The sequence below is a fragment of the Ptychodera flava genome, chromosome 19 (assembly GCF_041260155.1).
Source record: "Ptychodera flava strain L36383 chromosome 19, AS_Pfla_20210202, whole genome shotgun sequence".
NCBI classification, from domain to species: Eukaryota; Metazoa; Hemichordata; class Enteropneusta; family Ptychoderidae; genus Ptychodera; species Ptychodera flava.
In genome coordinates, this window is record NC_091946.1 from 23,090,418 (window position 1) to 23,114,268 (window position 23,851).

At 37.6% G+C, this 23,851-nt stretch overlaps 1 protein-coding gene across 5 annotated transcripts in view; it reads left to right on the plus strand.

Moving 5' to 3' along the window:
• LOC139118946 (uncharacterized) overlaps positions 1-21,674 on the plus strand; it is a 28,627-nt gene extending 6,953 nt beyond the window's left edge. For 3 of the 5 annotated variants that reach the window (XM_070682525.1, XM_070682526.1, XM_070682527.1), the window contains exons 2-15: positions 6,480-6,596; positions 7,335-7,504; positions 7,778-7,835; positions 8,805-8,885; positions 9,650-9,696; positions 9,945-9,981; positions 10,426-10,559; positions 10,965-11,129; positions 11,817-11,853; positions 12,412-12,542; positions 13,225-13,258; positions 13,490-13,617; positions 15,188-15,254; positions 16,296-21,674. In XM_070682525.1, coding sequence (XP_070538626.1) covers positions 6,518-6,596; positions 7,335-7,504; positions 7,778-7,835; positions 8,805-8,885; positions 9,650-9,696; positions 9,945-9,981; positions 10,426-10,559; positions 10,965-11,129; positions 11,817-11,853; positions 12,412-12,542; positions 13,225-13,258; positions 13,490-13,617; positions 15,188-15,254; positions 16,296-16,432 — 1,305 coding nt within the window. In that variant the 5' untranslated portion in view covers positions 6,480-6,517 and the 3' untranslated portion in view covers positions 16,433-21,674. Of the gene's footprint in view, positions 1-5,071; positions 5,280-6,479; positions 6,597-7,334; positions 7,505-7,777; positions 7,836-8,804; positions 8,886-9,649; positions 9,697-9,944; positions 9,982-10,425; positions 10,560-10,964; positions 11,130-11,816; positions 11,854-12,411; positions 12,543-13,224; positions 13,259-13,489; positions 13,618-15,187; positions 15,255-16,295 lie in introns of those variants that run through there. The other 2 variants (XR_011548821.1, XM_070682528.1) reach the window with 2 other exon arrangements.
• Positions 21,675-23,851: the final 2,177 nt, after the last annotated feature.

Genomic DNA, 23,851 nt, shown 5'->3' on the forward strand with positions numbered 1-23,851 from the left:
AAAATTATCAAATGTCTCAGCTCGGAGCAAACTGCACTGACACTAAAATTCCGTCAAGGCTGAGAAATTACTCTGTATCTCAGTCCGTAGCATTCTCCAATACACTCAGGACTCTATCAAAATTCACAGATACGAAAAGTCATTCACTTTGCAGCCATCTGCAATATCCGACACATTATGTGTAGGTACAAAATTATCAAAGTCTCAGCTCGGAGCAAACTGCGCTAACATTAAAACTCTGTCCGGGTTAGGAAATTACTAATCTATCCCAGTCCGTAGCATTCTCTAATAAACTCAGGACTCTATTATATGTGCACCGTTAAGAAAATTCTTTCACTTTGCAGCAATCTGCAATATCCGACACACTATGTATAGGTACAAAAATTATTAAAGTCTCAGCTCGGAGCAAAATGCACTTACGTTAAAACTCTGTCCAGGCTAAGAAATGACCAGTCTATCTCAGAAATGACCAGTCTATCTCAATCCGTTGCAGCTACAATAAATTCAGGACTCTATCAAAAGGTCCACGGATACGAAAAGTCAATTGTTTGCAGCAATCTGCAACATGCAATACGCAGTGTGTATGAGGAACGGTCAAAATGTCTCAGCTCGGAGCAAAATTGCAGTAACGTTAAAACTCCGTACAGGCTACGAAATTACCATTCTATCTCGGTCTGCAACATCATTTAATAAACTCCGGACTCTATGAAATTCCACGGATACGAAAAGTCATTCACTTTGCAGCAATCTGCAATATCCGACACGCTATGAATAGTACAAAAACAATAAATTCAGGACTATCTAAAGTCCACGGATACGAAAAGTCAATTATTTGCAGTAATCTGCAACATGCAATACGCTATGCATATTACGAAATGGTCAAAATGTCTCATCTCGGAACAAACTGCACTAACGTTAAAACCGTCCATCCATGTTAAGAAATTACTAATCTATCTCCGAGTCAGTAAGTAGCACCATCCAATATGCTCGGCATCCTATCTATAGTCAACATTTAAGAAAAATGCTAAGTTTCCAACAAACTGCAAAATCCAATACACTGTAGGCCTATAGGCCTAGGACGAGTTAAAATGTCTCAGCTCCGAGTCGGAGCAAACTGCAGATAAAACTACGTCCAGGCTTCGAAATTTAAAATCTATCTCAGTCCGTTATATCCTCAAATAAGCTCACATCTCTCTTTAAAGGCCTGTGATACGAAAAGTCAACCATTATTGCAGCAATGTGCAAGATCCAATACGCTGTATATATGACGAAACGGTTATAATGTCTCAGCTCGGAGCATACTGCACTAACGTTAAAACTGTTAAAACTCCGTCCAGGCCAAAAAAAAATTGACAAATCACTCCATGAACGTTCGGTTGTATCCACAATAATCTCAGGACTATATCTAAAGTCCATGCTTACGAAAAATTTAATCACTTTGCCACAATATCCGACATGCTATGTGTAATACATAAATTATCAAAATGTCTCAGCTCGGAGCAAACTGCACTAATGTAAAACTCCGTCCATGTCAAGAAATTACCAATCAATCTCAGTCCGTCGCATCCTCCAATATGCTCGAGTCGCCGTCTATAATCAACATTTAAGAAAAAACGCCGAGTTCCCAACAAACCCCAATATCCAATACGCTGTGAATATGACGAAACTTTTAAAATGTCTCAGCTCGGAGCAAACTGCACTAACGTTAAAAATATTTCCATGATAAGAAAATTCAAATCTATCTCAGTTCGTAGCATCCTCCATTTTGCTCGACACTCTATCTATAGTCAATATTTTAGAGAAAAAACGCTAAGTTTCTAACAAACTGCAATATCCAATACGCTGTGTAGGCCTATATGACGAGACTTTTAAAATGTCTCAACTCGGAGCAAAATGCAGATGAAAACTACATCCAGGCTTCGAAATTTAAAATCTATCTCAGTTCGTTGTATCCTCCTATAAGCTCCTAACTCTATCTTAAGGCCATGGACACGAAAAGTCAATCATTGGCAGCAATGTGCATGATCCTATATACACTGTGTATATGACGAAACGGTTATAATGTCTCAGCGCAGAGCACACTGCACTAACGTTAAAACTCCGTCCACGCCAAAAAATGACCAATCACTCACGTTTGGTTGCATCCACAATAATCTCAGGACTATATCTTGGCCCAAATTTACAAAGCAACTCACAATCTAACCCCCGACTATGTAGCCAGTATGTTCAATAATTATATCCCTTCCTTCGTTCTTCCAATCAGAACCTCCTTATAAAGTTCCCAAAGCACGTACACTTCTTTATCAAAACACTTTGTCTGTTGCGGGTGTGGATGAATATAACAATCTCCCCAAATCAATCATAGCTTTAAGAAATCTTGTAACAACTTTCTGTATTCTATTTACTTGTCTGATGCTTCTTTGTAGTTTTTTTGATATCTGTACTTCTGTGTTTTTCGTGTTTTCAAGTTGGTGCTGTAATATGGTTTTCTTTTGTCTATTCGACCTCAATGAAAAGAGGTGTTTCATCTATGGAGTTATCGAATTTAAATAAAGATTAATAATATTAATAATATCTAAAGTCCATGCTTACGAAAAATGTCATCACTTTGCCGGAATATCCGACACGCTATGTGTCTTAATTATCAAAATGTCTCAGCTCGGAGCAAACTGCAGTAAGATTAAAATTCCGTCCACGTCTTAGCTTAGTCCATATTATCGTCCAATATGCTCGTCTCCATCTATAGTCAACATTTAAGAAAAAAAAAACCGCTGAGTTTCCAACAAAATGCAATATCCAACACGCTGTGCATATGCCCGGTGCACATGACGAAACTTTTAAAATGTCCCAGCTCGAAGCAAACATCACTATCGTTTATGTCCACGATAAGAAATTTCAACTCAGTCCGTAGCGTCCTTTATCGGGTGTTGCCAATGACTGGCGACGAGATGGCTTCTGACTTTTTGTAGCCTATTTGGCCGGAAATCGTAGGCCGGGCAGATTGGACAGTGAATAACATTTATTTGTGTTAGTACAAGAGTCCCCACACAGTTTTAGGGACGGACCATTAGATGTTGGGAGGTGGGTGGTCAAAAACAGAAAAAAAAAATTTTCAGAGCAAAAGGTTAGGAAAAAAAATCTTCAAACTAGTTTGCAAAATAAAAATAAAATAAACAAGAAGACAAAGGCGTAAAAAAAAAATCTGCAAAAGTCTCTAAAATTTTGAATTTTTTTTAGATTTTACCGACAGGAAGCAACTTTCTGTATTTTTCAGTACATCCTCCAGGCACATTTTTAATTTTAATTTATACATTTAGAGTGACTGTATCCCTTATACTGGAAGTTGTGATTATCTTATCTTTTCAGGACTTTTGTATTCTGATCACTTGAAAATTATGAAATTATAGAGCCTGTTTTCTACTTGTTTCCTGCGTACAAACCAAGCAGGTACACTAGGTAAAACATTGAAACTATGGTATGGTTGTCAAGACAGATAGTTGTATTTGCCTTTTAAGATCAAGGTAAACAGATGCAGGCCACATCAGTTTCATTTTTTTCCCAGCATTTATTGCAATGATGAATGCAAGAATGGGTGAACAAGTAGAAACACGTCAATAATGATAAAACAACATATCAAGTCATTATGTATTATTTTGCTTTAAAAAGGCATTTTCAATTCTTTTTTCTCAAAAGACAGCATCAAAAAACAACAGCAACACATGTTTTAACATTCAACAATACACTACGTAGAATGCCATCTATCCAACAAATCCCAACACAAAAACACACAAAGGGTTGAACTTTGAAAGTTTCTCGATAGCAAATACTGAATAAATCTGCATGAATAATCGTTTTTGTGTAGCAAATTTCAAAGAAATTGGACAAGCCCTTTCAGAGAATACAGATTTTTTGACCATGAATGGCATAAATTGCCTAAAAGACAAATATTGAAATTTCAACACATCTATACACATCCAATCAATTTGGACATGCTGCTACAGAGAAATAGATGTTTTGATCAAAAAGGGCAACAATTGCTCTAAAAACACAAATATGCAAATTTAACTATATTATTTAGCTTATTTTAGCTTCTCAGCTTGTCAAAATCAATTGTAAATCATGAGATATGCATGATGTTTGGTGGGGTGAATGTAGGCATTTCACCACTCAGTAGAAAGGGAAGCCAGGAAACCAAAATAGTCAATTTTCAAAACTATAGGAAGCTACTGAGGAGCAAGAAGACCATGTTTCAGAGGAAGATGTGTAATCCGAAAAAAATGCTCCCAAAGTGCCACCAAATAACACCATTTTTATCTCTATTTTTCAAAAGCTCCCACAGCAGGAGGGGGGACACCCCCGTCCTGACCTCCCCCCGCAAAAATACTTCCCAAGTGCCACCAAATAACACCATTTTAATCTCTATTTTTCAAAAGCTCCAACGGCAGCAGGGGGACACCCCCTCCTGACCTCCCCCCGCAAAAATCTCCCCAAGTGCCACCAAATAACACCATTTTAATCTCCATTTTTCAAAAGCGCCAACGGCAGCTGGGGGACACCCCTCTCCTGACCCCCCCCCCTTGACCGCTTGCGTGGCCGCTTATGGTGCTTGGCACCACATCTTTGCCCTCTTTATCTTCAGACCGCGACGAACTAAAAAAAAATTATAAATCTGAAAATTTACTCTGAAAAAAAAAATTTGCACAGCTAATCTCAATTGTAAAAAAAAAATTTCAGAAATTTACAATAGTAAAAAAAAAATTTTCACAATTTCATTGTGACCACCCCCACCTCCCAAGGTCTAATGGTCCATCCCTTAATTGGCTTGTCATATTGCCAAGACTGCGTCTAATACATAGATCGTCATAATTCTAATGTCTACCTTGCATGCGCAATGAATTATGCAAATTTTTGACCTGCTCCGCCACAGGACGGAGATAATGTCTGAGCTCAGCCAGAAAGCAAATACCTCATGCAGTGTTAAAAATGCGCACCTGTGGTACACAGAATACGGAAAACGCCTGAACAAAGAACTCGCACACACGAAATCGACTTGCCACCTGCATTGTAGGCACAACTGCGTAATTATACGTGGTTGCCCCATGATTTCTAGTATTCCCTACGTTTTATGGTGCACAAAGGTGTTTGGAACGTGTAGTCGCAAGAGACTGATCGAAGACAGACCCATAAGTAACAAAGGGAACTCAGTGGCCTTGACCGTATCCTTTACTTTCAGCTTCCCCACGGTCCACGAAGGCCGAAAGAGAAGCATATAGTTCCAGGTCAGGAACTCAGTAGTGTGGTTGTTGTTTATGTCGTTCTTTGCGAGTAAGGACACCAGGTTATTGTTTCTGTTGATTCAATCATATTGATGTCGTTGTAAATACCTGTAAACACAGTGATGTAAAGTAACACAGGGGTATTTCATAGTAGTTAGTTCCGGAAAGTTGCTGACCCGGAACTCTGAGTACAGGGGCCGACCGGTATACTTTGAGGGTCACAGTCGGCTCAGCACTCGGGTGTGCTCTGAGTCGTACGATTGTGGGAAGAATTCACTTCGATGAAATGGAATTCTTTGTGTACATATATGCAACAACATTTGGATGAAGCTGCTGTACCGAACGAAAATGTTTTCAGTTCGTAAACAAATCGTTAAAATTGTTGGCACGTTTAATATGTGAATAAAAGTGTTGAGGTTGCAAACACTGTTTTTAGTATTTACTAATTGAACAGCCCTTAAATATGTTGGAGTGTTTGTTTCTTACACAACTTTTTATATTGGTGTTTGAATTCGAATGTGTCCATCCGTCCGCCCGTAGATAAAGTGTCATAACTTCAAAAAATCGTTTGTCAGAATATCATGCAATTTGGTACATAGTAATCCTCATGGAAAGAGATCTGAGGAGATTCTTGTGATTGTGGTCTAAATAATTAATGGTCATTTGCATAATTAATGAAACTGTGCAACGGACTATATCTCAAGAATTACCGAACAAAATTTAATGAAACTTTGCATGCACTGAAACTATTTTATGGTCTTACTATGCTAAAAGTTTGGAGGACATGGCTCACAGATTTCATGTTCATTTGCATTTTAAAGAATAATTGTATACTAGACCATACAATAAAATTCAATGCAAATCAAATTTCTGTAATTATGCCATATAACAAAGTTTGTTGTACTGAATTTGAACAGGTGTGACATAAAAATGACCAATGTTTACTGCTTACATAGTGAGAATAATATGAAACATATTGGTTGTATATAGCATTTAACAAACCCGTGTAACACCTGTTCTTTGTTTATATTCGGTTCAATACCCTGTTACTAATGCATTCCTTTTGACACATGCTGTCCACTCAGGTCTCACTTTGATTAGAACCATGCTGCGAGAAACGTACTAATATTTGTTAGTTTTACATTAGAGAAAGGCAATCAAACTTTGATCACACTGCTGACTTTAGCATTTTTCTGTGTCTAGGTGCTGTTTGTTAAATTCGTCTTCGTGAACTGATCATCATGATGGCAAATAACGCCGTTGCCTGTGCTTTCGTCATTGTATTTGTCGTTCGATTTGCACCTGTAGCTGCAGTACCAGGTAAGAACAGAACCGTCACTTAACAACATCCAATTGTTCCTCTTGTTGTAATGTTTTAACGAATATTTCAGCGGAAGATTTCCTTTTACCTCTTTCGAATTCGATATAGATACAATTGTGCATCTTTTTATATTCAGATAGCGCTCTATCATAATCCACAAAGAATTGATGGGCGTACGCCAAGAAATTGTATTCACTGAAAGCGAAGTTAATTCTTCGCTACCTAAGTAAGGGGAATCAACCTCACCAATATTAAATAGTATAGCCCAAACAAGGGTATATGTGCCCGACGTCAGAGGGCAAATGGTCCCCTTCCTCGAGGGTACATAGTCCCTTCTTTGGGTTATTTTGTTTTTATTATATGACGCTCTTACATTATTAGTCTTCACTCCACCATTTTTGTTTATTTGCAAATGTCTGGCATATGCTTTATTGCCATGTTTGACAAAAATCCGTTGAAATAAGAACGATTGTCATCATCGAAAGGCGTATTGATATATAACTCTTATGCGGTTTATCGATTTTTATGCATAATTTTCTAAAAACCATATATCCTACGTAAACATGCAATTTAATCATTTTTAAAACCGGAAGTTGTCAAGTCGAAAATAGTTCCGGCTTGCTTATAATCGAATTGTGATCATACGGCCCGTTACATCATCAACATATTACCATTGAATGCTGTGCAGCAAGCGACTTTCGATGAATGAGGCATACAATAAACTGTTTTGTACACAGGTGTGGTGGCTACTGTCGCAGGTGGCGGAGGTATACATTGGACAAAAAGCAAAGACTGTGTTGAGAGTGACACGGGTTCACGTGATGGCAGGAAAACCGACGCCAGGTTTCATTACCCATGGGGCATTGCTTACGATCCAGTAGGGAAGGCTGTATTCGTAGCCGATTGTGTGAGTATATCGATTTTAGATGCCAAATTCACAATAGCTTCATATAAACCTCATGAATGTGTTTTCATAACATCTATGCAAGACCTTTCAAGAGCCACGAGGTTTAAGAAAAAGGGTGTTACGATGAAGAGGGGTAATTGACGGAAACAAAATTGCCTATTTGTAGAGGCATAATCACGCAGCAAGGGATTTTTTGGAACTTTTTACATTGGTGACAGATAATTCTGAATTTATGAGTGCACATGTTATATTTCGGATTGTCCTTTCATCTAGGGCTGCCCCGGCACAGTGAGAGCCAACGACAGAATCCGAAAAATTGAAGTCAAAACTGGTTAGTATCAGTGGTACTTATCGCCGTATTCACGGAATTCAAATTGTTTTTTGACATCTTCCCAAAAGTTTCCGTATTTGATTTTGTCACAGCTCTGAGTACTATAACCATGTTCTTTTGCCCTATGAAACAAAATTGAGCAAATTTGACAGTGACAAGACGGGGTTTGTGCACACTCTCTGACAACAGAGGTTACATTTCATACCAGTATATTGATGGCCCAAATAGAGCGATCTGATTGGTCGAGACGCGAAAAACACTGTGATATATTGGCGATATACCACGGCTGGCATACGCACGAGCTCTCAGCTTGAGCAAAAATCCGCTTTTGACGTTCCACGCCAGAATTTCAATATACTGTTATGATATAATAGCAATAAATCACACCCATCGACGGTATACCACGAGATTTTGACCAGTTCACTTCATATATGCACTTGCTATCGCTCGTGCATATATGTCGTGAACTGGTCAAGATCTCGTGGTATACCGTCGCTGGGTGTGCTTTATTGCTTAACTATATACCGGATAAAGCATATGGAATATATTGCAGTTAAATACAAGATGATTAAAATGCAAGTTACCATCATGTGAAGTGCATCTTGTTGGGAAATGTCAGAAAGAAAATAAAAGTCGACGGTACTAGCAAACGCGTAATTAGGGCCAGTAATTAAGTTATTTTCCACTTATTGCGTGATCTGGCGAGACTTGAATACGCAATGTAGTTGTTGGGCGCAAACGATGTTGACCAAGTCAAGAGCTGTATGAAAGTATGGTCATACTTAAAATTAGTGACTTATATTAGTGAAGTCCTCAAATCTGCAGGTGATTGCTCTGTTTCTCCTGCGTCAATTATGTCACGCACCCTTTTCACTCCATATCTGAGGTTAATGCCAGATTACATTAATGACAGCAGTGATAGGCTTGTCAAACAATAATGGTAGACGACAATATTTCTTACATCGCTAGGTCACGTGACAACTGTAGCCGGTAGTGCGCAGGGATATCAAGATGGCATTGGTGAAAAGGCGTTATTCCATCATCCGGCAGGTAAGTATCTCGGACGGAACTTAGGCTGTTAGCCATCACCACCATAGTTGTATAACCATCTGCCATGAAGGCTTGTTAAATGAAGATTTTTATTTCTCACGTCCCCGGTACACTGGGAGTATGAGATCACCGGTGTGGAATAGATAGACCTCACACACTGTTATCCCACTAAGTGCGTTATAGTTTCGTTTAGCGAATGCTTATTGGTCGTTCGCTATCCCCGTGCCGATGCGTGCGGGTAGTTTGACGAATGAGAGTCCGGAACTGTAAAACATGGGCAAACGACATACTTCAAAATGAACGGGATTTGTATACTCCCCGGTTGGTGATAAATACATAAAAATACTTAAGCTCAGATTTACGAACCGTTAATGCATCGCTACAATAAATTAAATGCGGTTAGATGTAAATAGCAGTGAGAAGAAACACATTCGTGAGTATAAATATGTTCCGCGCAGCATTTAATGCAGGGGTGAATGTGGACTATTTTGGGGCGTTTTCTACAATAGAATAACATAACTGTATTTTAGGGATGTGAGAAAAAACTATGCAAAATATCAATTGGCTGAGGAATAAATTTCTGTCTCACACTCGCCGAGACAGAAATTCTCGAACTTGTGTGAGACATTCCATCTGAGCATTTGGGTGTGGGATGATAAAGAGATACCATTCCTCGGGCAGCATTTAAATCCGGGACCAAAAAAGACTGGCGCTTATACACTGTCCCATTGAACATCTTTTCTTCTTTACACTTTTTTTTGCAGGAATGTCTATGCATCGCAAGACAAGAACTTTGTTCGTTTGCGATAGTGTGAGTAGTCCCTAAATTGTATCTCTTGTAAGAAAGTTGTTATTTTATGATACAGTATTCCATAATCGTGTTCGCCGCTTTTTATTACCGTCTGTGGCATCATTTATTAAAAACGTTATATTTAATAAATTAAAAGGTTTTCGTTATTGTAGACTGGAGGATAAAGATTTTCTTTTCCATGTATTTTTTAAAGTAATGTGAAACAACGTTGTATTTGAATATGACTAGATAAATTGTTCACGTTACAGGCAAATCATCGAATAAGGTCCCTTGAAGTAGAAACAGGTAAGGATGAGGATTTTCCTTATACCATAAAACAATGTATTGTTTCCAGACAAGAGAGAGAGAGAGAGAGAGAGAGAGAGAGAGAGAGAGAGAGAGAGAGAGAGAGAGAGAGAGAGAGAGAGAGAGAGAGAGAGGGGGAGAGGGAGGGAGGGAGGGAGGGACAGACAAGACTTTCTTGATTGAACTGTGATGCTAACAGTTGATTCTAGCAGCCGGCATAGCATATAGACTGTCGGTGAAAGTTTTCTCAAGTCAGTGTCGAAAGCCTGTGCGATTATATGGATGTAGAAATAACAGTTTCACCAGGCCTTTGTTTGATTTCTCCTCCAAGAAGTAGAATATTGCATTGAAGTCTTGGATATTCAAAGACTTATTATAAAGTGAAACTGTGTAAGGGTCTGCAAAGGCTGAAATGTTAACAACATTCCCTATCCTTCACATTAGGCCGAGTAAAACCTTTCGTCGGCAGTGGTCGTGAAGAGTTTGTTGATGGGAGAGGTGCGAACGCGGGTTTCAACAACCCGCAAGCTGTAGCCGTAGACCACGTCCACAAGGATCGCTTCTTCGTGGCTGACACGGTGAGGGATGTCGGAAAAAGTAGCTGTACACTGATATCACTGCTCACCTTCCGTCTCTCCGAGAGGAGACGATGAGCCACCCTGATTCAGAAACTGCTGTAGTTTACCTTTGTTTATGAATAATTTGGAAGTGCCTTTTATACACTTGTGTTTTTTATTATGAATCTGTTTAATTATCGATATTTTTGAGTTTCGGTGACAAGTTTCTCAAGAAGTTAAAGAAGAATCTTATTTTGTTTGAACGGCGCAAATATGCCTCCAAGGTAATAGATCGATACATCATATAACTTTTTCATATTAATATATCAAATGCCGCTTCCTCTCCACTGTCTTATTTGTTCAAGTTTGAAATTTCACAGAATTGTTGGCGTTGTCCAATAATGGCCACATTTCTGATCGTTCTAGGATAATCACGCGATACGTGAGGTCAGTTTACCGGACGGTGAAGTGACCACCCTGGCCGGAGGATCGAAGGGACTGAAAAATGGCAAGGGCAGAGGCGCCACGTTTTACCATCCAGCTGGTGTCACTGTCGACCCAGACGGATACCGATTATTCGTCGCCGATCATGTAGGTTAAACCGCAGTCTCTTGTGGTCACCTGTGCGGCGGTCTGCCTATGCGTCACAGGGTCTATCCGCCGTGTATTAAACCAAAAGCGACTTTACTTAACCGTTTCACCCCCATTTTCATGTTTAGAAGTCCACCTTTGCTATAGAAATGAGTGGGATTGGGCTAAACCATGTTGGTGAATGTGTCAAACAGACCACAGAGAAACATATAGACAGATCCATCTTTCTCTATGAACAGACTGACCGATTCACGTACATCATGGTCATGCACTGTTTTATCTCAAACTTTGGTACCGACAGCTTTCTTGGAAAAGGCTCATTTTTCGTTAATCATCAACTTCTGTGACTGTGAAACAGAAAAAGTTCGTTTTCGACAACATTATTTCTAACAAAGAATATAAAATACATTAGGCCTATCCCCCAAAGAGATAACATAGAGGATTGTGACAAGTTGAACATTCAGAAAGTAAGAAATCAAGAAGACGTCAATATAAGAATGTTAAGAAATTAATTAAACTTATCTAGTTCAAAACATTTTCACGAGAACCCAGATTTATTCCTGATTCCGAAAGAGTATACTTTGAGAACAGTTTAGCGTTCCCTTGGAAGATACATCGTTTTCGTGAATTAATTAGAGTAGTCCTGTGATTTGCTAACCTTAGGCTTTTTTTTTTTTCCTTTTTTAGTACAACCATGTCATACGAATCATAGACCTCTCTGACGGTAAGTTTTACTTCTATTGAGATATATACAACTTTCATGTTGCTTGAACGAAACCCCTTGGTGTAGAAATGAAACTTAAGATATTTCACTTGTCAAAGGCTCAACTGACAATCCTGAGTGTCTTGTAGCATAGACACTAGGTGAGACTTTTATCATTTGTTTGTGATGTACTGTTATAGTAGTAGTCTTATACTTTACCATTAATGTTAGTAATCTTTAGTGATTGGCAATTTCCTGTCTTTCGACTTCGCCAGATGTGAACTTGGCATCAAATATTTTAATCGTGTTATTTCGCTTTATCAATCAAATGCGCTTCAATAAAAGCTTGCGTGATCTCTTCAACTTACATGGGATTAGAAGTTTTACGCAGGTTTACCTCGCTATGACTGTAGGGAAAAGAAATTATTTTTCATCAAAACGCGGTAATTCCACTTTGTGTACGCGTTTGTAAGAAAGGTTCAAAGCTTGGCAAACAACAAATGGTACATGTTCCCCTCCGCCACCATCGTTCACCTTGATGAGGCCTGATATTACAAATTGCTTTTCTTTTATTCAAAGGTATGGTGACTACATTTGTCGGTAGCGGCAAACCAGGTTTCGTTGACGGCTTGGGTACCCAGGCCATGTTGAACTATCCAGAGGGCATGGCGTACGACGCGGAATACCAAATCTTATATGTCGTGGAGTTTGTAAGTTTCTGGTAACGTTTCTTAGTGTAGTATGCGCCTCGGAAGTGAAAGAATTAAACTTTTGCTCACACTTTCCTCGATGAAACTTTCAGCCATACTCTTACCAAAACAGTAATAACAATCGGGGGTCACCGCTTAAATATTGGTACTAGAAAAACAAAGTACCTGACACTTACAGATATTTGAAATTCAAAATGGCCGCCATCCCTGTGCTAACTCTATAGAGAAAAATATAATTGACGATTTTCGAAAAAACTAAGCCGGTGAATTTTTTTCTTACTCCAAGAACTTTAAAATGAGCCCCAACAAGTGGTAAATCATAAAAGAATTGTAAAAGTTTTGGAGTCTAAATATCTGTCCCCGAGGCGCATACCTCAATACCGTTACAACTTTACTTGTACATTTTATTCAGTGCATGCGTGCATACGTTATTCCGATCCGCCTGTCCATCGCGACGTTATGTATCGGTAAGCGACGGTTGTGGCGATGTTTTGTCAAATGAATATTGATATTCATTGCAAAAAAGAGTCTGTTTTCAGCTGAATGTAGGAGTTCTCGTCTCCACTGAAGATTTTTTCAGTGTCTTGTCGTATGAAATCTTTGTTTGCCACAGTGTAATTTAACAACCGTCATCCAAGAAAGAAAACTCTGTAATTTTTGTTTTCTCTTCACTTCTTTCCAGGACAATAACTGTATTCGGACCGTCAGTAAAGAGGGTAGGTATCAGTATTGCAAATTGTGTTACAAAACAGTTTAAGTAGTGGTGTATACTTCTCATGGAACGTCCTGCGGGTTTTTTTTTTGAAACCCAAGAAGATGGCGCTTTAGTTTGCCAAAGACAGTGATGCATCCAGGAACTGTAGATTCCTGATGATTTTGTCTGACGTAATATACTGTTGAGAGACAAAAAAAGTCCTTGGTTTTATGTTACTATTATGCGCTTTCAGGCGAGGTGAAGACGTTTGTCGGGGGACATGAGGGCCAGTCAGATGGCGTCGGAGAGGAAGCGAAATTTTTCCATCCTACTGGATTGACTTACGACGAAGTGAACAAAATTATCTACGTAACCGATCAGGTGAGAAGTAAAGCTGGTAACACGATTGGAACTAATTTGGAATAATTTGATTTTCATATTTTTAAAATTTCTCAAAAGTGTTAAGTGCTCTTTAGTTGATTGTTGCAATATTACAAATTACTCATAAAACAATTGTGTAACTTAAAAAGAAAAGCAGATGAGCTTACATTTGCAGATCAAACAGACATTACTTCACCATCCAATTATCCCAAATTAGTTCCAATCGTGTTTGGTCCGAAACAGCAATTCGTGTATCGTTTCAAGGTAGTATGCGCCTCGAAAATGAAATACTTAAACTTTTGCTCAAACATTTCTCAATGAATATTCAAACCATTCTCTTTCAAAATCAAGAATAAAAATCGGGGGACACTGTGCAAAGTTTGGTAATAGAGAAACAAATTAACCAAAATTTAGCGATATTTGAAATTCAAAATGGCAGCCGTCTATGGAGAAAAATAAGTTTCGATTTTCGAAAAACTAAGACAGTAAAAAGTTTACTTACTCCAAGAACTTTAAAATGAACCCTCGCAAGTGGTTGGTCAGAAAAAGAATTGTAAAAGAGAGCCCAAATATCTGTCCTTGAGGCGCATTCTACGTTAAAGAGATGTCGTCATTTTTTGAACTTTAGGAAAGAACGGAGTCGCAATCTTTAAACATTTTAAAGAAAGTTCACATAAGAACAATCTCATTCAAAGCAAGGGACAGTGGCTACCTCTAAATATTATCCAGAATGATGTATGTGATCGCCTTTTTTAAATATTATCCACAGACACACAGTATTCTCTTCAAATACTTTTAAAGAGACATAGTCATTGTATTTCAATATTGTTTATGGCGATAAAGTCGCCAATTTTAATATCGCCTACCTACCGTTATTCATGGGCAACGAGTTATTGTAGTTCAATATGATTTTTTCTTATTTTTTTCCTGTGAAATGTTGTCTCTCACAATCTTTCACTGAAACGAGTTGGTTGTCAATACAGTCGTTTGACATGTCCGATGATGTTATTAGTTGTCTAACACGTTTGAGGCCGGCGATAGCGAAATTTGACGCCCCTTGGCAAGTCACAAGTCAAGTAGTGGAACAAAATCAAGCACCCAAATGAAACCCAAATATATACCAAAATATTGTTAAAATGTGACGACTTTTCCCTTTCTGTTGTTTAATACTTGCTCTAGTTTAATTTTCAGTTGAGTTTAAATGATATTAAAGGGACACAGTTGTCGGAACTGCGCTCAAAGGTCGTATGGGACCCATACGACCAATGTAAACACTGTATCTAAGGTACGGTTGTGATTTGTGAAAAGTAAAACATGTCTGTCATAATCTACATCGTGTAATTTAAATGTTGAAGCTATGACGAGGTGCATCTAGAGATATCATGCACGAAATACATTGTTTGTGAACAAGAAACTCGCATAGGCGCAGTTCCGACGACTGTTTCCCTTTAATAACTGTAACAAAAGCTGAACCATGAATTCAAAACAACAATACCTTCCGAAGAGATGGTCTGTTACCTGCTGTAACACTAATAATTGAAAGACATTTCCTGTACATTTTCTCTTGCAGTACAATCACCTTATTCGCAGCATCAGCGCAATAGGATCAAAAATAGCGCCTCCTGGCACAATAACAGGTATGGTAGACTCTGAGTCTTATTCGTTCAAGTATTTCTGGAAGATAATCGATTTATACAATCTGTTTCCTCCTGGCTATACTACTCAGGGCATAATCGGAAGGTTTTCTTGACTTTGTTTTCGGAGAGTTGTTCAGTATTTAAATGTACGTATGCAAGTATCGTATACTGAAATTATAAACAACAGGACGACACACTTTTGTTGAATTCCCGTCAAAAACAACAAACAATATCTCCTTCGACTAGCTTCGACTTCCTTTTTTTCCGCAGAAGACGCTGTGTTCAAATTCTGCATGACATCTGTAATTTGCTGAATTTGTGTACATAATTTAAACTTTAAAGGGTGGTGTCGTCCCGTCTGCAGCTGCGTGACTTTCTCGTTGATAAACATTGCCTTTTCCCAGAAAAAGACTATGAGTGCCAAAGTGTGAAGCAAATCCAGCATTTGATGCAAGTCCATAGTTCACCAGTTTTGTAGCTTTCCAGTTACCCAGAGATTTCGCCAAATAAACTCATGGTTGCTTCCCTTCGTTTATAACTGAGGCTGCTTCGGCCGTTGTCACCACATATGCACAAAGGATGTTGGGATATGTTGTGCATAGCACCACTCCCGTTGTATGGTCCCATGGGCATAGCCGCAGACAAAACGAAACCCTCCCTGTAACTTGTTTGGTAGCTTCTTGATGTCAATGAACGCACTGACTTTGTGTCACCAACTTATACGCATCCGCACCAATCCATATCTAAATTAGTTTTCGTTTCACAGGTCTATTTTCAATTTTTACTCCACAAGTTTCTATTCAACGCGTAACATCTTGACTTTCTGCTGCCCATTCTACTGTTCTTATTCCAATGTTATTCTACGTGTCTTTCCACTCAGCATTCACTTCGCAAAACAATTATTTTGACACGAATCGAAAATCAATCCACATTCATCACATGCAGCATCAGATTTTCATTAGCTCCACACTTTTGCAGTTATTTGTGTCGTTTTGATTACTCATACTTTCTTTAACACTCATTTGTTTGTTTTCTTTCCAGTGGAAAAGGTTGTCACGTCGATCAGGGAAGGTTACACCGGAACAGTTTTGTTATCGTTCACGTTTATTCTTTTCTGGGCTATCTTATTTCTGATGGTCTGCCGACGAAAGGGTCGTCGGTTTCTCTCAAAAGTGTAGCGTCTGGCAGGGCAGTTCACCAGACAATATAGGTGACAAAGGTTGATAAGAAAAAAAGGTCAAAGGTTGATAAAAAAGGTCAAAAAATATTTCTTACTATAGCACATGACTATGCGTGACGAGACAGAAGATTATCAGGTTGTATGTAAATGATGCGATAAATTGCTTCACGAAGATGACTTTTCTGTATAAATGTTCAGGAAGTGTGCAATACAGTCTAACCAGGGTGCATTGAATGCATTTTGGTGCATTTTCAAATCGTATTTCTCTGATTCATCCACCAGAATTGCTTATACAATTCTATTGACTGAAAATAGCCGTTTATTTGAAGTATTATTTACTAACAGGTCAGTCACAATCAGGGTGCTATAGACAGATTTCGACATGTTACGCTCTAATATAAAACTATGTTGAGCAAAATTTAATGAAACATTGTTCTTAATATGAAACAACCAGTAGAACCAAACAGACCCCATCGAAAAAATGGAGTTTTTGTGATGACTTTGGGCCGAGTAGTGAAAAAGTACCCTAAAAATGGGTCAAAATGGGCGTTACGCTGTTTCATCTGAAAAAGCACATTTTTTAAACTCACTTTTTGAAACTGTTAGATTAATTTTTTCGATTATTCAGAATATTTAAAGTATCACATAGCATTTCTTCTTTCTTTTGCAAGTTATTTCATCTTAATACATGGATTTGAATGGAAATGGCGTGATAACAAGTGAAATTGGTGTGTCGTTACGCTTTTTATATTTTGACAACAGCATTGATTTATCTCTCTATTATCACTTGGAAAACATTACCCTAGAATGTTTTCTAAAACATCTATTTGATTGGAAGACCAACTGTGATTAGTTGGTACTAAATGTTTATAGAGTCAACGTATTGATTATGAATGACAAATCATGAAAGTTGCCCACATTTTTTGTCCCAAAATTTTGTAGTGTCCGTGACACCCTCATAACTTTCAGCCATATTCAGATAGCAGAGAGCTGATGTCATTAGCCAAAGTGGCCCTATTTGCCTTCCTTATGTGTTATAAAATATAATCCATTTACCACTTGTATTGTTTCAGTATATCAACAAGGGGCCAAATGTAGTGTCCGTGACAACCGTAGTGTCCGTGACACCAAGTCCATATATAACTTGTTACAGTGATTTAAGCTGGTAATTCTATTGTTTACCAGCTGAAATTACATTTTTATAAGAGAGTAACTTAGTTTTTGAGTAAGACATCAAATGAAATATATTAAACCACTTTCCATTTGCAACTGGCTTCATGTCACGGACACTACGCCTAACAAGTGGTTAACCATTTTTAACTGCATTTACATTCAAATTCCCCTGACATCTGAAGTAAACTTCATAGACCATAATAAATCCGTTTAAAAACAAAGAAAATGTGTTTTTGAATTATATAAGGGGGGGGGGGGAAGTGGTTGCAAATCTGACTATTTATGATGATGCTGCAGTAGTGTTAGCTCCAGTACAGATCTCTGTCAACAGTGATGCATATAAGGGGAGGGTTTATGTCCCTTCAAATTATTTTCTGTTTTAACCCTTTGTTTGCATTATAAGGCTGTATTATTAGTGTTTGATGAAATTTCAATCGTGTGTTGTTTGTTAAGGGAAAGCTATGGCGATATATAAGAAGTGTAAGTGGTTGCACATTTGACTATTTATCATGGTGCTGCAGTAGAGTTGGCTCCGTTACGGATCTATATCAACAGTGATGTATATAAGGGGAGGGTTTATATCCCTTAAAATTATTTTTCTGTTTTAAGCCTTTGTTTGCATTATAAGGCTGTATTATAAGTGTTTGATGAAATTTCAATCGTGTGTTGGTTGTTAAGGGAAAGCTATGGTGAGACATAGTCGGATCTATCATGTGGTGTCTATTGAATGCTGTGATCCTGAAATCTGTTTGGAAACCCAAGTGTGTGGTTTCTCCTCAGTCGCAAAGTTCTGTCTTTCCTAAGTTGTTGTGTCAGATATTTTGTTGTTTTTGTTATACTTGTTGATGTTAATGTTTTCACGGTTATTGGCTTCAAATAACATCAATATTTCTATATTTTATCTTGTGTTGAGATTTTTGTTAACGTTTTGTCTCTTTTTGTGAACTTTGTTTTGACGAGTGTGTCCTTTATGTTCTTGTTTCTTTTTGTGGGTCATTATTGGTTTGGGAAAAGGATTTTTAATGTTTCGTCCTTTTCAAGTTCCTGTCAGTATTTTGCAAGACTTTCTTCAATTCTTTGGGCTATTCAATGATGAACTCTATCGCCAAATATGTGGCTGTTTAATGGGCTGAAATGCATTGCTGGTGATTGCAATGGTTGCATTTCATAAACTGGAAATGGAACTAATCTCTAAATACCAAAATGTGATTCACTTTTGGAAAAGATTCAGAAATGACATGTGCATAATTTTTACTGGAACACAAAACCAACTGGCAGAGTTCAGCCATAGAATAAACAAAATGCACCCAACATTTAATTTACAGTTAAGAAATTACTAGAAAAAAATAACATTTCTCGACATCAAATTTTGAAGGGCCCAAGGCACAACCAAGAAAATATTTTGGATATTAAAACCCACACAAAACTAATTGGAACATTCCAATACCTGCACAGAGAATCATGTTACCCAAATCAAATTTTAAAGGACTAATTGAAGGTGAAATTCTCAGATACTTCTGTACATCCAATGACCCAAACGATTTCAAGGAGATAGTTGATTTCTTTACAAGCAAATTAATTTACAGAGAATACACGGAAAAAGAAATAACTAGAATTACAACAGAAATCAAACTGGAATTGAACTCAACAAAAAGTACAAAAAAATAAAGAAGGAAACAACAAATAATATAATCTTCACAACAACATATAGGCCATACATTAAAACAAAAGATTTGAAAGAAAGTCTAGCAAAATATTGGGAGGAACTTGAAAAGGACGAAACATTAAAAACTCTTTTCCCTGAACCCCCAATAATGCCTACAAAAGAAACAAAAACAAAAAGACATGGTCAAAACAAAATTCACAAAAAATCTCAACACAAGATAAAAATATGGAAATATTGACTTTATTTTTTTAAGCCAATAACACATGAAAACGACAACAGGAACAAGCATATAAAATCAAATCAAACTATCTGACACAACAACTTATGAAAGACAGGACTTTGCGACTGAGGAGAAACCACACACTTGGGTTTTGAAACATTGATTTCAGGATTACAGCATCATGACACCACAAGCTAGATCCGACTATGTCTCGCCATAGCTTTCAATAAACAAACGACACACGACTGAAATTTTATCAAACACAAATAATACAACCTTTAATGCAAACAAGGGGATAAAACAGAAAAATAACATTACGGGACAAAATCCTCCCCTTATATAGGCCTACATCGCTATCGACAAAGATCCATAATGGAGCCCACACTACTGCAGTACCACCATAAACAGTCAGATTTGCAACCTCTTTCCCCCATACACAATAGATGCTGACCAAATACTTAAAATACTCCAGTCACCTACAAATATCACTATGAGTGGCAAGAGAGTATTATATTATATTCTTCATGACTTTAATTAAACTTCTGATATAGAGAATTTGTGTTTGATATTGTCTGTTAAAACTGATAAAGAAGTTGCCCCTTTAAGTATTAAAATGTGTAGTGTCTGTGACGCCACTGAAATACAGATCACAATAATATGTTGGAAACCAAATGTTCAGTCAATCATTATTGTTCACTTTATAGTGTTACTAGGACAGTTTTGCATTGTGTAGTAATTTCTACATACCAGTTATCTTTGTCTGCATACCAGTTATCTCAAGATTTTTTGCATTCAGTGTTGTATTTCTGATAACATTTTCTGGTTATTGAAAAATACCAGTACTTTATGTCAAACTTCCTTAATAATATGTTTTTGATTTGTTTGTAATCAATTCTTGTCATAATTTTACTGTTTTTACAGGTTTACTGGTTATAATAAACAATAGTTTGTTTCACACACATATTCCTGAATGTGTAGTGTCCGTGACGCTTTTACCATACTCCCAAAATGACTAGAAAACTAACAAAAATGAGCAAAATTTTGCTGCAAATACTATTAATGTTTTCTAAAGACTTCAACAATTGCAGTAAAAAATAATTTAAATGTACTAAAGGGCAAATTTGTAAACTAGAGGAATCATAAGCTCATGGGGAGAAAAAAATGAAAAATTCTTTTTTTTTCGTAACAAATCATTTTGCAGGAAATCATGCAAAGCTGGGTAAAATCCTTATACATTCACCTTATTTTTTACAACAGATGTATATATTTTCTGGTTAAACTTTAAAAGAATATTTGTACAAATGTTGTATTGTCTACTGTGTTATTTCTCCATCAACTCATAATATTTTGTAGTGTCCGTGACGGTGTGTCAACACAATAAAGAACTGGTTGCCATGGAAATACTGAGAAAGTTTGGTTCACAACTTTTCAAGCAAATATGTACCAAACCTTAAGCTTTGTCAATTTAGTAAATTTAGATATGTGTCTACAAGATGAAATTTTGACAAAAGTGAAACACTCTAGAGCACCCTGATTGTGACTTAGCCGTGACAGTTTTATGATATCAATCGATATGGTATCAATAAATAAGGTATCGCATTTGCCCTCCAGGCGTCGGGCAAATTGTCACCTGCTCTAGGGCACATGAACCCATGTATTCAGGCAATAATAATATATAATATTACACTGTCTGTTTGCCATCTTTGAGAAATTTTGCGCCAAACGTAGTAAAACTTGTGACATACCGAATGCCCAGCAGCGCAGCTGTATTTGATCGCATCATAAAACAAATTGGCGTGCGCATGAAGGCATAGTATTTGTTCTTGTACCGTTCTTGTCACTGGCAGTGGCGTATATGCATAAAAGGAAGTTGGTTGCAAACATGCAGTGTAATGAATACATGTAAAACTTCACAAGCGTACACTCATTTTCAGGGACTTTTGAATCGTTAATTTATACAAGGATTAATTTTGATTTGCAATATCGACATTTTTCACCATACTCATAATTTTTAAGAAACTTTTCATATAAGCTTAGGTTTAATGTCAAGGAACCTTGACAACATCAAGGAGCAGTTGAAATTTACGAATCGCTGAGCTGATGTTATGAAATGTTTGAGTTTAGCTCAGTTGTGTCTGTAGTTGAAGTAATCCGAATAAAGTCTCTTATTTTTACTGACAAGCGAGGACTTCATTTTATCAATGTATCTGCATCGTCATTAACATTGTCTGTCTGTCTGTCTGGCTGTATATGTCTGTATGTATGTATGTATGTATGTGTATGTGTGTATGTATGTGTGTACGTATACACACACATACATACATATATATACTATATATATATATATATATATATATATATATATATATATATATTATACATCTACCATCGAGAACAATAGAATCGAACGACGCGATTAATTTACCTCCCACTGCGAAGACTTATATACAGCATTATGCCCTCACATCAGGTAAGTTTTTTTTAAAACTTCTCCTTAGTTTTCGTAGTTTTCATTATTCTCAGTCAGCTCTATTATATTTTTAACCTATACTACATAGATATCAGTTTTTACGTGTAAAATATTAGCCGCCTCTGATGACTACATTTTGTCATCTGCCACAAGGTTACGCGTGGTTCGATACATAGCCGCCGCGCATACCACGCGGCGGCCGCTATGTATCAACCGCATGTAACAGTGCTATCACCTATGCAAATTCTGGTGGAATCGGCAAACTTTGTTTTTCATTTTTTCTCGGAGTCAGTAAGACTCGGCTTTCTCCCACGGGGCATGACCGATCACCGTATCGAGTGTTACTGTGGCGTACAGCAGCGTCAGTGTAGACTCGTACTCCATAGCTTAGTTGACGATGGCCCCAGTGCTGAACGTTCGATGTTCGGAAGCTGAATTTAGGGGGGCCATTGGAATTCAAACTTTTACTTTTTTGAGGACATGTTTTTATCGATATCTCGTGATCCGCGCGCAGTCGCCACATCAAATATCGACCGTTGGCATTAAAAAAATGTGTTAAAAATGTTACCAAGTGGGAGTGCCACTTTAAAATGTCAAGTAAGTACTTACAGTTATATTTCGCATCGTAAATTTCTGTACAGAACACTTTCATCGAACCTTTATCTCCACAGCCGAACAGTTTTTCGAAAAGGCCATGAATTCATAACGTAAGCTTACACAACAGATCTTACAAATTAAACTGGTACAATAATATAGAAAAACGATATCTCTGTACAGACAACAGTTAACGGTATCTCAAATGGCCATGTTGTTACTGATTGTAGGGTTGAATGTACTCGGTCAGCCCCGAGTTGCTTGGGTTTCTATCTACATAAAGTACGTGTAAAACGTTAAAGAGGGCGTGTTAATAGCCATGTTTTCTATTGAATGTGCATGCCAAGTCTTGGCGGTGCCCTTTTTTTCGTGGCCCCATGCAGGTGAAAATCAATGATTGGCTCATATATCTGTGTCGTAATTCGATGAGGAATTTGTAAGGAAGGAAGACGCCGGAACTGACGAGTGACGATGTGGAACTTGAACTTTTTCTCTTATTTTAAAGGGATACAGTCGTCGGGGCCCATGCGACCAATGAAAACACTTTATCCAAGGTACGATGGTGATTGATGAAAGTTAAATCGTGTCTGTCATAATCTAGATTGTATAATTAAATGTTGCAGCTGTGGTGATGAGGTGCATCTAGATATCGTGCACGAAATACATTGTAAACAAGAATCTCGCACAGGCGCAGTTCCTACGACCGTTTCCCTTTAATATAATACGGAACCATGGCTAGGCCTCACGGCCCAGCCACTCATACATCTTTCCGCGAGTCTGCCTGTGATGAGTGACTAGGCCTCGGTGAGTCTTTTTATACATTACCGTGCCTGTGTCGGATGCCGACGCCATGAGGAACACAATAAGATGACATACAATACTTTGATTTCTACCAAACTTAGAAATGATACAAAATGACACATATATCACTTCAGACGATCAAAACAGTGGAGGTCGCTGAGACACATCTATTTCATAATATCATAATTAGTTATTTAAAAAGTTATTAAATATTTGACACTGAGAAAAAATTTTCTCGGCAGATATAAAGTCTTTCTAATCTCGCGTTTTCAAAAATTTGATCGGCAAAGATATTTTTTTCATTTTCCACTAAATATGGTATGGAGACTGTAAAGTCTCGCCAGCCACGTTAACTTCTGCTTTTATGTTATACATGAATGTTTAATTTTCATTGCTTTACAACACTCTCCGATGTGTGTCTTTATGCAACAAATGTTTGGTTGCCATATATCCGTTTGGATAGTCTTGCCAATGGGCATGTAAAACACCAAAT